At 36.2% G+C, this 18,609-nt stretch overlaps 1 protein-coding gene across 6 annotated transcripts in view; it reads right to left on the reverse strand.

Annotated features, from left to right (window-relative positions):
- The window catches only part of STXBP4 (syntaxin binding protein 4), a 167,916-nt gene that overhangs the window by 138,454 nt on the left and 10,853 nt on the right, over positions 1–18,609 (reverse strand). For 2 of the 6 annotated variants that reach the window (XM_045513798.2, XM_010951099.3), the window contains exons 2-8: positions 17,418–17,616; positions 16,240–16,315; positions 15,654–15,782; positions 12,243–12,375; positions 1,965–2,071; positions 1,589–1,790; positions 168–246 (exon numbers count right to left, since the gene is read on the reverse strand). In XM_045513798.2, coding sequence (XP_045369754.1) covers positions 168–246; positions 1,589–1,790; positions 1,965–2,071; positions 12,243–12,375; positions 15,654–15,700 — 568 coding nt within the window. In that variant the 5' untranslated portion in view covers positions 15,701–15,782; positions 16,240–16,315; positions 17,418–17,616. The remainder of the gene's footprint in view (positions 1–167; positions 247–1,588; positions 1,791–1,964; positions 2,072–12,242; positions 12,376–15,653; positions 15,783–16,239; positions 16,316–17,417; positions 17,617–18,609) is intronic. The other 4 variants (XM_074342766.1, XM_074342767.1, XM_010951100.3 and 1 more) reach the window with 4 other exon arrangements.

Genomic DNA, 18,609 nt, shown 5'->3' on the forward strand with positions numbered 1-18,609 from the left:
TCTAACAGGGACCACTGCACAATACATTCATTTTGCTCGTTTATTCAATGAAGAAAAAAAGGCATAATGCACGCTCATTTAAAGTCTATTAAGTCGCACTATGTACTCCTCATTGAGAGAGTAATTGAAAAAAAATAACCGGAAAGGGGAATTAAATGTGCATTTACCTGTGTCAGACTTATCTGTAGGGCTGTTGTCTGAAGAAGTAACTGGAATCTGTTCTGTTTTCTTACAACCAGTTTTTATCTATGAAAGAAAATGAGGAACATGAAATGTCATTTTCCAAAGTAGGTCAAAGACCAGACTAGAAGCTTATGTTAACATAAAAAGAATGATTAAAGAGATTAAAGCACTGGTCCCCCAAATATGAAACCTTTAAAATTTTGGTATATTCAACTTCAAACAAAGCAAACTCGGAATTACAGGTAACAACTGCTTTCAGCTCTACCATGTCCAAAGATAACAAAATATAAGGCTATGTACCTTGTCTTTGAAAAGGTATTAGAATCCCAACTGAAAAAATATAAGGGGCTGAGAGAAAATCTTAAACTGTGTCTGACTAGCACGAACCTGAAACTGAAGTTACCTTTGATGAATTTTAATTGCACTGAGTAAAAGCCTGTCTGAGTTTCCTATTTTGTTTTATAGCTAACACAGATTTGAAGAGTAAATGCTCTACTTTATAATTTTGATTTGTTAGGGCATTGCAGCAGTTAGTAAGTACAGTCATCCCTCCATATCTGCCAGTTCTGCATTTGCAGATTCAATCGACAGCAGATTGAAAGTGTTTAAAAAAAAAATTCCAGAGAAGTTCCAAAAAACAGAACTTTGCTGCACAGGCAACTATTTACATAGCATTTACAAGGTATTTACAACCATTTACATAGCATTTACACTGTATTAGGTATTATAAATAATCTAGTGATGACTTAAAAGTATACAAGAGGGTGTTTGTGGGTTATATGCAAATACTACACCATTTTATACAAGGGACTTGAGCATCCTTGGATTTTGGTATCTGCTGTGGGGGATGTGGGGAGGTCGTCCCTGAACCAGTCCCTCCACAGATATCAAGGGATGATTGTAAATGTACCGATTTTGATGTAGAAACACTCCCTACTGTGTGATTCTAGGGTGAACTGAACTCCAGCATGCATACGTGAGGGAGTAACACCCACCTACCCTGGATGATCAGGATTAGCCTCACTGTGTAGGAAAGAAGCAGAGGAACAGAAAGGAAGACTGCCTGTCTTCAGTCAAGCAGAAAACAGAAATAATAATGAATGGAGACATATCAGAGACTACCTGAAAATAGATATATAACATTCCATGTCGTAGCTTTGAGTGATATAGATGTACCTTTGTGATGCCATTCCTGATCATGGTTTTCTAGACAGAGGATAAACTGACTTGAAAAATTACATTTACTGACAGCACGGCATGAAAATCTTAAACAGAAAAAGAACTTTCAATGAAATACCAAATTGTTAACAAACTATATGACCAAAATTATAATGCTATAGGTATGTAATAAACATAAAGACACACAGGGGATTTGTGAACTACATAAACAAAAATTGAAGATTACCTGATTTATCTGGAAGGAAGGCAAAATGGCATCTGTAGATTTGGGAGTGGATGATGTCTTTGGAACCAGTAATTCAGAGGGAGAAGAAAGAAGACTTCCATATTCTCCTGTAGCTTTTAAGAGGGATGTACACGATGGATTTTCTAAATGACTGCTGTCAGATTTTTGTCTGATGAATGCTATCTCCCAGGCAGATTCTGATCTACCATTAAAAAGAAATCACTTTACGGATATAGCAAAATTGAATTCTGAGAAAATGTTTCAAATATTATCAAAAAATACTTCTTTTAGAGTCTAGAGTACTAAGACAACTTCAATTGCTATTTTTAGGAGACATGCTAAATGACTCATCCTATGTTACAGATAGAATAGTTACCTCAATTTGGCTCTGGTAATTATGCTTTTCGCTTCTTCAAATGATACACCAATCATAGACTCCTTGTTTATTGAGACAAGTTGATCTCCTGGTTTCAAACGTCCATCCTAACAAAAATAATAACATTTTAAAAGAAACTGATTAAGGTGTTTCTTAAAAAAATTACTTCATGCAATTAAAGCAAAGCAAAGTTTTAGTAAAGAATGACTTAAATAAAACAGTAAAAAGGAAATTTTAGACAAAGAATCTCAATAGCAAAAAGTTTGACTAAAACCTGCTTTGGTAATATACATGAATGAAATGAAAACATTCACGTGTTCCTTGAATAAACTCTCACGCTAAGGAATCCTGACTATATGAAGACAGTCTGGTAACCAGGGAAAGAGACCTGTTTGAAAAGGTTGGTACTATGAGATAAATACATCTCTGACTGTGATAAAGTTTTTTATCCCACCAAACATTAAGAATATTCCACAGTCAGAATTTTTAAAAATTCAGTCAAGGATCTTAATTATATTGATTCTTAATTATACTGACATTTCTGTTCATGGTCAAACGTCTTCTTTTCCGGACCTGCTGTCTGTCCTGTGACACAGGCCCAGCTGGCTATACAGGTAGCTTTAGGCACACAACCTGCTAACAACAACCAATTCTAACTGACTGGCTTTGTCTTTGACAAGCTCCAGCTCTGCCTATAACTGGCTTAACCGAATGAGAAAAGCACAAAAGTTGTAAGATTTAATGTATATGTTAGGCGAGTTTCTCAGTCTTCATCTGTCTTTTTTCTCAATTCAAACTGCAAAAGAAGAAAGAGCTCTCTTCATTTTCAGTTCCTAAGATGCTTCTCTATTCATCACTTGTACAAATACAGAAAGCATTATTTCTATAACTAAGGAAGAAGCAGCTATGGTTAAAAAGCATTTTCACCCTTGATGGTACATAAGCTAATTCCACAAATTCAAGGAAACAGCTTTTTAAAAGTCTTATCTACTAAGATAAATCCCTGGATAAGTGATCTTTTATCTGAACTGCATAATATATAATAATGGTGATTTATGGTTACTTTACTGCTAAGTAACAATAGTTATTTTTTAAAGACATTTACTATTATCTCTTACACCAAATACTGAGTATGCAGGAAAGCAAATAAATATAAAATATTTATGAAAAACTTCTATGGGAACATATTATCTCAAATATTGTACAATGAAAGATACTATAACTAAATGCATAATGACCCTATGACTCTTCTGAAATACAAACATTAAAAAAAAATTAAGCCAAAAGGCAATTTGATTTTAAAATATATAAAATTTGAAAACTAATTTGGATTTTATAAATATGTGATTAAATATGACTAGCAAAGTCAGAAAACACACAATTGTTATATGCACAAATGATTTTTTTCTCTCCTTCCATCTGATAAATGTATGGGGAGTAAAACACAGCAGTAATGCTGGAAAAGGCTAAGCAATATGGAGAGAGTATCTACCATATGGATCCTACATGGTTCAGTAAAATGGAAGAGCTGATTTTGAAAGATTTTATAAACACAATGCTGTACTGCCCAGGCCCAAGACTTATTACAGACTTTGGTTACATGTGCATTTCAATCAACTACACTCACACTACCCTTAGATACTTATGTACAATAGCTTGCAATTTACTATGTTAATGTCAGTCTGAGGATAAGTTATTCCCTCTAGGTTAAAGTGAAATGGTAACCAAAAAAAAAGAAAAGCAAAGAAAAAAAAACCTTTCTGCCACAGGCAAAAAGATAAGGCTAATAAAAGTCAGGGAAGTATAAATAAAATTCTGGAGAGTGCTTATTTCTGGGAGGGAGAGGGGGGAGTGTAATCAGGGTAAAGCACAGAGGAAGCCTCAGTAGTAAAATTTTCGACTTCTTAAGTCAAATGGTGAACTCTAAGTGGATTCATAGGCATTCATTTTATTATGATGCTTCATAAGTTAGATATATGTTCCAATATCCTTCTGTATGTGTCAAATATTACATCATAAAAAAGAAAGAAAGAAAATTTCCATCCCCTCAAAATATAAAGAAAGGTCATGATGTTTGCCTCTACAATGTACCGAACTAGATGAATTACATTTTGGTTCTATATTCCAAAGCTGGCTTTGGAAATATTATGTAGAGTTTTTTTAAATCTAATTTAAAAATAAATAAATAAATAAAATTAAATAACTGTCATTGTTAAATCTAGCTCTAGACCATTTGGAATCTGCAAAAAAAAATTCTCATTAGAATCAGCTTAATAAGGTAGGTTATAACTGAAATTTAATGACTCTACTACTATTGACTTACGTCCTAAAGCTTGGCAACACAGTTTAGGGAAAGAAAGGGAAAAAATGAAGAAAGCCCTACAGCATTGGAGCAAAGCATTTAAAGGACTCTGACAAGGAACAAAAAGGTTCTTTTAGAATTGGGATGGTGGACAGTAAATATTAGGTTATTTTGTTTGACTCTAAATATTCTTGGTATTAAGAGTTACGTCCTTTTATCAAATTTCCTTGAAAAGGGAATATTCTACAATGATGACTGTGTCTTCTATTTGGGCAGGGGACTGACGTGGGGAAAAAGAGCACAAGGTGTGGCAAGACCCGGCTCTGACAGATCTACATTCGCACTTGAGCTCTACAACCTGCTAGGTAGATGTTCATAAACTACGAGAGAGAGGCAAGGAAGGGGGTGGGGGAGGTGCCCAACGTCATCCACAAGGAACACAGAACCAAATTCTGAACTGTCCGAGGCAGCCCCTGTTATCCGTTTATCTTATAGAAACAACAGTTGGTGGTCAGTGTTACAGAGAAGAAGCTTTCAGAAAACAGTAGGCTGACCTACTACCTCCCACGTTCTCCTTTCAGGCTACACCGTATTAGCCATACAAAGGAAAACGCTCTCAGCAAGGCAACTGAACATATCTTGTATTAAAGTACACTGTGTAGCATTTTTCAGCAAGACAAGAGTCAGAGAAGAGAAGGATGCCTCTAACTGTGGCTTCTGGTGTTTACATATATTTTTCTTTCTAAAAAGTACTCATGGTAGTTTTTTTTTTTTTCTTCTTTCTTTGCCTCCTAGAATAAGATCTTAGCTGATCATGTGAATTTCTAAACCTGCTTAAAAGTCAGAACCTGCAAACTAAAACAAAGCTATTTCTGTTAAAAGTCTGGCATTCAAAGCCGCTGAATTCTGCCCCAGCTGGATTAACGTGTATGTGAAGATAGTAACTTCAGGGATATGCCGAGGCCCCTTCCACACCGTCTGGATTCTGATTCAGCACTTACTGAGCAACTGTACAACGTGACAGGCGACGTGCCAAGCACTTCCACGTGCCCAGCTTCAGCCTGGATTCTTTCATGTTGACATTTATAAAGATGTTGAAGTAATAATGTATTCTTGACCATTTAAATATTTTTGTTAAGAACTACCAACACTGTTCATTTCAGACTATGATGACCATTATACAGTTTCCTAAATAACACATTACCATATCATCAGAAACCATCTATACAGGCTGACTCTAACTCACTATTCTTAAATACTAAGGAAATGCTCCTATGAGCCTCTGTATTCCTTTCCCATACTTTCATAAACTGTCAACTGGAGGTATTCCTCTTTAAATACCACTTATTAATGAGATACAGTCAATTTGTTTAATCTCTACGAGACTCTCTTTCTTAGCTATAAGGTGGGGATAAATACCTATCACATTAGGTTGCTGGGATAATTAAATAACATATATAAAATCCTAGCACATTGTAGGTGTTAAATAAAGGTGAGCTGAATCAGAACCCCATTCTCTGTCATGGGCAATTTTCATACTGTCAGCAAATTTAATCCTGCTACTCCTCAAATTAAGAAACTTTGATGACTGCCCACTGACAGGAAAAGTTGAAACTCCTTAAATTCCCAAACCCCAGCACAACTAGCTGCCACCTACTTTTTCTATCCTCATCATCCACCTTCTCTCCTCAGCATATACGTTCTGCATTCTATCCTCAGAAAATGTTCTTTAAACCAGCAACAGTCTTTCAAACCTTAATGTGCTAACACATACCAATTCCTGTCTAGAATGCCACCACCCACCTTGCCACATCTCTGTCTGATGAACTCTCAAACTTCACAGCCAAATTCAGACATTCTCTCTGCTGTATGCTCTCCCCAGCTCCCTAGATTTACTTAATTGTTCCCTCCTCTTTGCTGCAAGAACACTTGTACTTACCTACGTTATTGCGTTTACTCTGTACTGTCCTTATTTGTTCACTTATCTCTTTTCTTCCACTAGAGCGTATTAATTCAGCAGCTCCCCAATTAGCAGTACTGATTTTTCAGTTGGCCAGAACCATGTCCTTTTCATGCTTATTTCCCTGAGCATAGTACCAGGTATAAACTAAGTCTGCAACAAACGAATAAGGCCAGGAAACAGTCCGAGGAAATTAAGGTGGCTCTAACACAAATAATGGCAAAGGAGAAAAGAAAGTGACATCTTAAAGTGAACCCTCTTGGCTGCTACTGCTTTAGAACCCACCAGTGAGACTGGTTTCTCTACCCTTTGCCATCTATCCAAAAAGCCGTGGTTCCAGTTCCAGTGGTATGCTCAGCACATCCTGAAAATAGACTTCTTCTGAAAGTTAAATATGTTCTAACGTAATCCTTTGTGAACAGTGACTATCGTGAGTATCTATGTGTCTAATCTTTGTCTTAATCTACAAGGTTGTATCTATACAATGAGGAAAAGACAGTTTCTTCAATAACTGGTGCTGAGAAAACTGGACAGCTATCTGTAAAAGAATGAAATTAGGATATTCTCCAACACCATATACAAAAATTAACTCAAAATGGATTAAAGACCTAAATGTAAGAACAGAAACCATAAAACTCCTAGAGGAAAACAGAAGCAGAACACTCTTTGACATAAATCAGATCCCTTTCTTAGGTTAATGGAAATAAAAGCAAAAATAAACAAATGGGACCTAATCAAACTTAAAAGCTTTTGCACAGCAAAGGAAACCATAAACAAAACAAAAAGACAACCTACGGAATGGGAGAAAATACTTGCAAACAATGCAACAAGGGATTAATTTCCAAAATATACAAATAGCTCATTCAGTTTAATATAAAAAAAAAAACACAAATAATCCAATCAAAAAATGGGCAGAAAACCTAAATAGACATTTCTCCAAAGACATACAGATGGCCAATAAGTACATGAAAAGATGCTCAATATCACTAATTAATAGAGAAATGGAAATCAAAACTACAATGAGGTGTCACCTCAAACTGGTCACAGTGGCTATCATTAAAAGGTCTACAAATAATAAATGCTGGAGAGAGTGTAGAGGAAAGGGAATCCTCTTACACTGTTGGTGGGAATGTAAATTAGTGCAGCCACTATGGAGAACAATATGGAAGTTCCTTTAAAAATTAAAAATAGAGTTACCTTCTGATCTAGCAATCCCACTCCTGGACATACATCCAGAAAAGACAAAAACTGTAATTTGTAAAGATACATGCACCCCAATGCTCATAGGAGCACTATTCACAATAGCCAAGACATGGAGGCAACTTAAATGTCCATTGACAGATGAATGGATAAAGAAGATGTGAGAGAGGTATATATAGATATATATATAAATCTATATATATATGGAATTTTACTCAGCCTCAAAAAAGAGTGAAATACTATTTATGGCAACGTGGATGGATTTAGAAATTATCATACTAAGTGAAGTAAGTCAGACATAGAAAGACAAATATCATATGATATGACTTGTATGGGGAAATCTAAAAAAATGATACAAAGAAACTATTTACAACACAGAAATAGACTCACAGACATAGGAAAAAAACTTATGGTTACCAAAGGGAAAGAGGAGGGAAGGGATAAATTAGGGACTTGGGATTAACAGATACATGCAGATACATATACTTATATATATATATAATAAACAACAAGGACCTACTTATAGTACAGGGAACTATATTCAATATCTTGTAATAATCTATAATGGAAAAGAATCTGAAATATATATATATACACACACACACACATATATATATAACAATTACTTTGCTGCACACCCAAACCTAATACAACTTTGTAAATCAACTATACTTCAATAAAAAAGATTTTTTTTAAGTTCTGAATTTATGCTATCTAAGGTGACATTGATTATAAGATATGACATAATTTTTATGTAATGCTAAGAGAAAAAAATGCTGCTTATTACACTATGACATTTATTATAAGACCCATCTCAATTTCAGAGATGCTAGAGAGACAAAAAATATACATGCACACATACAGGTAATTTCCAATCTATATATTTGTTTTGTGTGTGTGTAAATGTGTGTGTGTATAGTCATTTCTCAGTGTCCGAAGGAGGTGGTTCCAGTATCCCTGTGGATACCAAAATCCACAGATGCTGAAGTCCCTTACAGAAAATGGTACAGTACTTGCATGTAACCTATGTCCATCCTCCGTATACTTTAAATCATCACTAGATTACTCATAATACCTAATGCAATGCAAATGCTATGTAAATAGTTGCCTGTGTGGCAAATTCAAGTTTTGCTTTTTGGAACTTTCTGGATTTTTTTTTCTGAATATTTTCAATCAGAAGTTAGTTGAATTCACAGAACTAGAACCCAAGGATTTGGAGGGCCGACTGTGTGTGTGTGTGTGTGTGTGTGTGTGTGTGTGTGTGTGTGTGTGTTTTCTAGCATCAGTAACATGAAACACACCAGGTTTGAAGAAAAAAAGTTTGACTCCCCCTTGCACTCCTTACATCATTGCAGAGAAATAAAGAAACAAACAAACATTTGAAAACTTCAAACTATTGTTCAGAATCCAAAACAAAGGGCTAAGAAGGAGGGGTACTTTGGTGTGGAGCCCAGATGGTGGCAGTGGAATGGTAAACAGGCAGATCAGCCATTCTCAGAAACATGACAGAATGACTAAAGGATCATTCATTCATTCATATTAATTGAGCAACTAATATGTGGCAAGTACCACACTGGAGACTAAGGATATTATTGTGAATAAAATCAGAGTGCTTGCACTTAAGAAATCACAGGTTATCAATGTATGATTACAAACTGAGATCAGTGATATAAAGGAAAGGAGCAGGCTCTAGGAGCACATATAGCTAAAAAAAAAAAAAAAAACTCACCTAGAATTGGGGGGATGCACAGGGAATATATCTCTTTGGAAGTGGACTTTGAATTGACACTTGGAAGTAATGGGAGGAGCTATTCTCAGTCAGAGGGAACAGCATGTAAGAGAAGAAAGAACTTGGTCCTTTCCAGGGATTAGAAGAATGTTACTCTGGGAGGCAGAGATGTACAGCCAGAGAAACAGAGGGCAGAAGTCACACTACACAGAGAACTTCAGGTAAGCAGGTATCAGTAAGACGGTTCAGGAGGGAAACAGGCATGGTGCAAAGAGCAGGCTAAGCTATTGTGAGGTCTGATAAAAACTGATGGTAGTTTAAGCGATGGAGACGGCAGTGGAGATCAGGAAGGCTGATGCTGTTAGGTCTTCTGAATTTGTGAAACTGGAAGGTGTCATTCACCAAGACTAGGAACACTAGAAGAAGGTCTGTGTGGGAAGAGATGGACAGATAAGGGTGTAGTGTGACTGCCACGAGTCCTGCCTCAGACTTGCTGAGTCTGAAATGCCTTTAAGAGATCCAAGTGGAAATCAAGCAATTGGATATGTGGGCGTGAAGGTCAAAGGAGTGTCCCAGCCAAAAAAAGCTCTAAAATTGAACACTGAGGACTCCAGACAGACATGTGATTAGGTGGTGGGATGAAAAGGGCCTTGGAGTTCCCATATTTCCTTAACTCAGTACCTAGTATACATTTGTTCTCAATCCATAGGCTATCTCTAGCTCTTAGCGCCGGGAGAATCTTCTTTCCTACCTGAACCAGAAAAACATATCAAGATGCCCCAAATTTGGACTTGAATATGTTTTTCAAAGAAACATGACATTTTGATGACTGAACCAATATTGTATTTCATATTTTCCAGGAGGAAAAACATTTTTGTGTGTGTATGAGGGTGGGAGGGAGAAGGGGCAGCTAACCATGATTAATTAAAGAAGATTCCTTCTGAGTTCCAATAACCCCCGTCTATGAAGTTTGCAAATATAAATGGAATATAATATATCTACAAGCTTAAGATTGCCTATATTGTTAGTTCTGAAACAATATAATGTTAAAATAGAATTAGAGAAAGTGTGCATATGCATTAAAAAATATTAACAGTTGCTCAGTTCAGCAACTTAATAAGGATAACCTACGAGCCTGTGAGTTTCCTATTCTAGGAATATACCTACAATGCAGAAATTTTGTGCAGACTGTAAGTTTATTAACAAGCCTAACACAGTATTTAGAACACAGTAAATATTATTAAGAAAAATATTTTTAAATAGAATTGCATTAATTTGTATTTGCAGAGTAAATATGTATATCATTCTCCAGCTTGAGGAAGAATACAAAAATAAATGTAAGCATGTCAAACCTACTTACTCTTCTCTATTTTGGCAGTTTTCTTCTCTTGGACATGACCAATACTGTCAGAGAACATTAATAATTCTGTGCTGCCCTCTAGTGGTACATATAAAATAAAGTCTATTACATGGTTTTGCTTTTTAATATCCTTTCAAACAATGAAATTCTCAGAAAATTCAACAAGAGAAAATATATATTATGGGTATAATTTCTTAGTCTGTGATCACTGACAGCAGATGAGACACCCACTACCACTGTTATAAATTTATTACTTTAACTACAAATATTTTTCATGGGTATAAAAAAGCACAAATTGATGCTTGTCTGAAAAGTAAACTCTTATCACTTGTTAAGTACCATGATCTATTACATTACATCAAGTATAATCTAAGACATACTTTAGCTATACTGAATACACACACATAAATACACACACATGCACACATATCTCACCTTTAAAACTAAAGGTTTTAGTTTAGTTTCAAAGCAGTACTAGATATCTCAATTCTTACAAGAAAAATTTCATTTTTTTTGTTTGAATTTGTTTACATTTAGCATTTAAGTATGCTCTTATTTGGTTAAGTTAAATTCAATAGCCAAAAATTTGTATGATTATAATATCCTAAATTTACTGTATAATACTTACAAATTGGTAAGTCTATTTGGAAGATACCTTACTCCTCAACATTTCAAAACAATTTAAGTCTATTGTTTTGGAAGTTATTTGGTTAAACTGATTCTTCTTCTACCAGGGGGGAAGTAAATCCAACTGAATAACTAAACTGCTTGTTAAATGATGTTCGGGGTGGGGCTGGGGAGTAAGGGTAGCACTATGTATTCAACCAAAACAACGAGAATAAGAAGAACAAAACTATGAACAAACTTTATAGGAGGATCCTTTCTCATGTTATACAGCTTGATATTAACAGAATATTTTATTAAATTCTTTATACCCTGTATCTCCAAAAAGGACTAGAGGCGATTTTCAACAACAGACGTATAAAATCACATTAGTAAAACAGAAATACCAAATAAAATTCAAGAGAAATAAATGAGCATGAAAATATAGTAACCAATTTGCTAACTAAGTTGCTGGTATTGTGCTTCAAGTATGGATCTGAGCTTCCTAGCAACCAGAGCAAAAAGGAACTCATGATTTATAAATTTCTCACAGTGAAGGGGAGAGTAAGGCTTCCTAATTCCTAAAAAAGGTATTTTCCAATTGTAATTCTAAATCTAATTTCTCATTTGGGCAACTAGTGAGTGACATAACAAACGCGACAAGAATTACTGCAAATTCAGAAACAAGTATTTTATTTGCTTGGTTTGTTTGTTTTGTTCTGTTTCACATTTGGGAGAGGCTAAATGAATGTAGTTTAAGTTTAAGTGATCTAACTTAACCCTAACTTTGAGCAGTGGATGGTTACCATGTCTTCAAATATAATTTCTCTCAACCAGGCTTAGGATAAAAGTTGAACAGCATATAATTCAAAATATATAACCTTTAGTTAGAGCTTGAAGTCTTCTATTTCCATATTTATTTCATATTTACTTCCTATTCATTTGCTAGGTTAAAGTTCCTTGACAGTAAAGATCTTCCAGTCCCTTTGTATTTTTCACTGAGAAATGGTCACAGTAGACATTCAGTTAATATCAAAAAATTTACTGATGAAGTAGGAAAACAAACTTCGTCACTAGTGGTTTTGTCTTTTTGGATGAAAGGTTATTTTTATTTTCATTTTTACCTTATAACAGTCTCCTCCAGGAATGATTTCCTGGATATATACCAAGGGACCTTCATTCCGGTTAATTCCTCCTAGGATCTTCAGACCAAGGCCTGTTTCCTTGGTGACTGTAATCATCTGAAAGGCAGGGTCCCTAAGATAAAGTAAATTAGCATGCACAGGTTAGCCTAGAGATGGGAAACTACTTTTTCTTTACTTGTTAAATCAAACGCTTAGATCTTGACAACTCAGAATACTCAGCACACACTAGCAACTACATCTTTTAAAAAGTATGGAGCTACAAAAGCAATCAAATGAATATTCCTACTTATATTTTTAATTTCTCTATAAAACAACCAAACAATAAAAGAAATTACTGCAATAATGCTTACTTCTTTGGAGTAGAAGAAAAATACTCTTAAAAATATTATTTAAACAAATTTAACGATTTATTAAAGGTGACTGAAGAGATCTGCGTTTAGCTGATTTTTTGACTACACTGAAGGATTCCAAAACTAAATACTTCAATGAATTAGTCAAGTGACTTTTAAAGACATGTTTGTGGCCATTTAAAGCAAAATAAATATGATCGTCATTTGAATCTCAAACGAACAAAAAAACTCAGTTTATTCCTTAATTTAGAAAGAGTATTTTCCTGGCACAGAACACTTGTTTCAGCTGTAGTTTCTGCCAAACATAAAAGTGATACCATTAGGAAAGACGGAACTGTTTAAAAGAATTCTGCAGAGGATATCCTCCCTACCCTAGTTGTGTTTCTGCACACTGGTCAGAGCAGAGACTTTTACTGGTCCAAGAAAACGTGAACAAAGTTTGAAATAAAGCTCAGGGTTATCTGCTTACTTATGATGTATTGGGTATTGTGTCCTCATTTTTCTAAAAGAACCAAAATCCGGGAAGGTTAACTTGGTGACCCAAGGGTACAGAACTAGAGAACAGCTATGCAAGGCGAGTCTGGCTTACTCCAGAGGCAAAATGTGGTCTAAGATCTGCCTCAACAGTGTCTTACAGCCATTGTTGAAAACAGGACTTCCAGCTGTCTTCAAACATGCTAAAAAATGGAAACCGCAGTCAAAAAAGTCACTTCATATCTTACATATGACTACAGCTTTTAGAAAAAGCTTTCTTAGCTTCTGCCACAGAAATTCAACTCTATCTTTAAAAAAAAAAAACTTGTATTCAAAAGTTAAATGATAAAAGAAAAACTTACAAAACTCTTCTGTTCTTGAATATTTTGCTCTTTAGATAAGACGTCCTTTAGAGTTGCATTATATTGAATTCAGCTCTAAGGTTGGATGGCCTATCTGGTTACTAGGGCAATAGCTAATTAGGGGAAAAGGCAGAAAATGTTCTACTGACAGATTGCAGCCCATTCTTGATGGAGATTAAGCTGCACGGACATAAAGAAGTGAAGCCCTAGAGATGGCAGAGATGAAGGAGAGAGGAGACTGAGGTCCTCATTATACCATAAGGTACCCCCAATAGCCTCTTAAACCCTCTAAATGTGAGTTGCCTTCAATGGGGACACACATGACCTCCAGCATACATTATGGTTTCAGCAAAGGACCCCTCCTTTTCTAATCCCAATGAGTATCTATTATTAACACAATAGCATATTTACTTGCTAGGACCTTACTTTAAAATTCCCTTATTGTTAAGAATTTATACCACTTTCTTTCTTTTTTTTTTTTTTTGCTATTAAAAATAGTTCTGCTGCTCAACTGTAATCATAACAAGAGAATTAGAAGTTAAAATCAGGCAGAGATACTGCTCTTCACCTATCTGATACAAATTAATTTAAAACTTTGACAATAAATGGCAGGACTATAGGAAAGAGGTACTTTTGTACATTGTTGGGAATGCAAAACAGCATAACCCCTAAAGAGGGAATTTGGTAATCTCTAACTTCACCCTCTGATCCAACAGTTCCATTTCTAGGAATCTATCTCAGAGGTACTCTGGCAAAAAATACAAAATGACTTGTATACTAGGTTATTCATTTGGCATAATTTATAATCACCAAAAACTGCAAACAATTCAAATGCTCATCAATAAGGCACTGGCTGAATAAATTATGGTACCTTAAGAACAGAACACTCTACAGTTACAACAAGGCACAAGGAAGATCTTTATAAACTGATATGAAATGATCACTAAGATATAATTTTAATATGCTACCTTTTTGTTAAGAATGCACTGGCAAGCGGAGCCTGGGAGCTGGATCCTGGGTGTTTTGGGACATCCTGCCTCAGTCATATGCTTATTTCTCATGGGCTTGGTTTTGCCCTAAGTGATTGGATAAAAACACAAAGTAATGCTGCTCAGCCTCAATGCATGGAGCCCTGTGGATGGAGCTCTTTACCTATCACACGGCTGGCCCTGGCTTGTGCCCCTGGGAGGCTGGAGCTTTCCAGTGCTCCCAGGAGAAGGCGTCAGAGAAAGATACCTTGAGTATAACAGAACTGACACCCTTCTCCAGGGAAGATCTTTAAAACTGAGCCAATGGGCTGTTTACTATGTAAGCAAGAGTAGAAGACTGTCTAATGTATAGTGGAACTTTATACAGCATAAATAGTAGCTTTGAGAAAAAAGTAATTATATTTATACATATATACACACACATATATAAATACCAACACACATACATATAACATACATGTATATTTATATGTATATGTATTTGCTTATGCAAAAAGAAGCACTGAAAAAGAGCAAGGGATAAAGATGGTTATGCTCAGGAGGAATGAGGGCATAGAGTGAAGGACAAGAATGAAAACAAGACTTCTCTGAACACACCTTGATATATGTGTTACTTTTTGCAAAACAGCCACCAGCTCTTCCCATCTCTGTCCACATGCCCGTTGGAATGTGACTTCACTACTTCTTCCCTTAAAATGTAAAGTCTCTACCTCAAGAACTTGAATTTGGACTTGGTTATCTGAATTGCTTCAGGCAATGATGCATCAACAAATGTCAGGGAGACAGAGACTCATAAAACGTTTGTGCTTGTCGCTGGGAAGCACTCAGCCACCAAGTCAAAAAGCCTGAGCTGGCTGCCCGGAGGATGAGGTCCACAGAGACCTCAGCCATCCAGCCTTCCCAGACGAGGGAACATGGAACAAGGCCAGCCTACATCATCCGGTGTGGACCAGAAAAAATGCCCACAGAATCATGAGAAAGAATAGATCAAATTTTTAAAAGGAATCTCTATAAATAATTCTAGAAGAGAATGCAAAATTTTACCTATACAATGATTTATAGTGAAAGGTAACTACTGATAAACTTTCTCGTTACCACTATCTTAGACCACAGGTAGTTTTAACCGTATAAAACTTTCCACGAAATGCTCACTAACAGTCTACATATTTTAAACTATGATAGTTCAAAACATATTAAATTTAATTTCACAATTACTTTTCAAGCAGACCGGATGATACTACAGCAGATGTATATTTATTCATGCTTTTCACCACCACTGTCGTCTTGGATCTAACAGCTGTGTAAATGAAGCTCTTGATGAAGGATCTATAAATTCTTCTCTTCCTAGGATTGGAGGAGAAAATAAATTGTCATGTCTTAGGACAGTCAAATTTGATTTCAATTTTGCATATGCTTGGCATGTAAACAATATGTGTCTGTTTGTAGATGACGGATATATTTTATATATTTTGGGCTATGGAATTTAGGCATTGCTGATAATATCTGAGAAATGTAAAGACAGTTCTGTCGGTAGATAGCTAGACAGAACTATAGGACTGTATCTCTATGATGGATATCTATAGCTATAAAAAAATCTGCATTTCTAGCAGAAGTGAGGCATACAATTAAGCTCTAGGTCACTATTACAGCTTCTACCATTAGTAAGCTTAAAAACCACACAGTAATAAAAGACTAAGGAAAACATCTCTTGTGAGCACAAGGCTAGGAAGTTTATAGTCAGAATGTCTGCAAAATAATCATACAATACACTCTCAAAGAAAACAAATTCCTATTGTCTCACCAATTATCTTGAGGGACTTCCTGCAGATCCTAAATTACTCTGGCCATATTATTCCACAAGCTTCTTAAATTCTTTCCTATAAAAAGAAAAAAAATATTATTTTAATATCTCATACAGCTTCACTGTGAAAATTACAGAGACTAGTGCAGTTTCATTTAATTAAAAAAAAAAACTATATTTGAACAGAGATTTATCACCTCTGCATAAGAAAAATGAACGAAGCACAGAATTTGGAGTTGAAAAAGAGATTAGGGTCATTTGGCACAACAACCGTCTTCCTAAAGAAATGAGTGGCCAGACCCAGAAAGATTGTGTATTAACCCCACACAAATGAGAGACGGTCAGCAGTGCTTTCCCAGCTAAAACTCAGGCTTCAGGGCCCACAGCACGCACCCGGACATCAGACAGACCCACACTCCAACTTGAGCTTCTAGGCTTCTCCAAGCCTGTTTCTTCACAGGTTCAGTTGGTAGTAGTTGGTTTTACAAATGGAAACACATGTCAAAACTTACCAAACTGCCTCACTATAAATATGTGCTGTTTGTTATAAATCAATTATACCCTAGTAAAGTTAATTTTTTAAAAAAAAAATCCAAATTTCAGTTAAACATGGCAGCTTGACTTTGGCATGTATCTACTTTTCTTCCAAAGCGCCCACTAATATAAAAGGGTTACAAACAGTATAAACTCATAATGTTGAAGAAAAAAGTGGAAGAAGAGCCCTAAGATGAAAATTTTCAACAAATTTCTGGAAGACAAAAAGTAGATGGTAGGGTGGTAACTGATAAAAGAGGGCTGAAGAAGCTGAGAGCTTCGTGAACATTTTTAAGTTTGAGCACACATACAGAAATTGGTAACATCTGTATGGAGTAGCAGGGTAAACAGAGGTGGCATGCTCCACCTCTAAGAAGCCAAGGAGAAGTCACTAACTCAGCACACTGTAACCGATTCACCAAAATTCCGCCCTCCAAAACAGCTGGAGTGGTGGAGGAATCGATCTTGCAGAATCCCAGAGGGGTTGAGGATTCAGAAACTCTAAGTTCTAGGGAGAGAAAAAATGAGGCAGACAACTAAAATCAAGGGGAATAACCCATTTCTTCTCCAACCACTGTATGTGAAAGAAACCATCGACTCTTTTGTAAATAAACTGAATGGACCCTGAAGAAAAAGCCAACTACCTTCTGGGTGCCTAATACAGGATTGTTTCACCTGCCTGGGTGTTAAAACCCAGCTTCAACTTTCACAGCTCCTGTGGTAACAAGCAATGGAAGCAGTGGGGGCACACGGATCAGCGGGAGCAGGGAAGCGAGGCTGCTAACAACACCACTGCCAGCAGGAAAATTCCAACGGCCAGGAAGCAGGAAGGTGATCAGTGCCCTGTGGAGAACAGAGAGGCGACTGAGGGAAGAGCTTAAAATCCCAGGGCTTTGACAGAATAATGACTCAGAGTCAACAGTGGCTGCAGTGGTCCATGAGACTAATTCAGCCATGAAAGAGAGTTCAATCCTAAAAGTTTTCATAAGTTCATTATAGACTGTTTGAATAATACATGCATGCAGCAGATTACCAAGCCTCAAGGAGGAAGTTTGGATGTAACAATAATAATAGCAAGTGCCATTTATTGGCACCACATCTCACACACTGTGCTAATTAGAAATACATGGTGCCGATAAATGATAGTTGCTATTATTGTGAAAAAATGAAATCAAAAGAAAAATCAAACATACTTATTTTATTTAACATCATGGAAAATGCATTGGACATAAGTTAAAAAAAAAAAAAAAGCTGAGTTCAAAATGGCAATACTGCTATAGGCTGGCCACAAAGCCTTAGAAAAGATACCTAACCTCTTGGCATCTCTTCGTATTAAGGTAGGAATAGTAACACTTAGCTCAAAGGGCTGCAGTGAGGACTGAGGGACATGTAAGAAATTGAGCAGTCTTCACAGTGTTACCAAAGTGAGTAAGATCCCCATTTAGTTGTGATTTAACTGGGCATGGGGTCCCCAGGTCATGGAACACATCAAAATCTAAAGGGTGTGTCACTGTCAAATTCCACAGGAGACTCCATATACATGTCATACTTAATAAGGCATTTAAATTTTTTTCTGTTCTAAAATATTAAAATGAAACTTAAGTTTTAAAATTATTCCATTCACCTAACTAACATGCCTGACAGTGTCCTAAGTGCTAGGATAAATAGCAAAGAGTCTATCCTCAGAGACAGTCAAACAGGCCTCAGCGGGTGCTCTGCCAGTAGTAAGCCCAGGGCGCTGGGGGCGTAGGGAAAGGCCGCCTAGCCCAGGAGTCCTCACCAATAGAGCCAGGCACCCCAGGAGAGAATTTTATGCCCAGAAAAGCCCCCAAAGGC

This window comes from Camelus bactrianus, chromosome 16, assembly GCF_048773025.1.
Source record: "Camelus bactrianus isolate YW-2024 breed Bactrian camel chromosome 16, ASM4877302v1, whole genome shotgun sequence".
In the NCBI taxonomy this organism is placed as follows: domain Eukaryota; kingdom Metazoa; phylum Chordata; class Mammalia; order Artiodactyla; family Camelidae; genus Camelus; species Camelus bactrianus.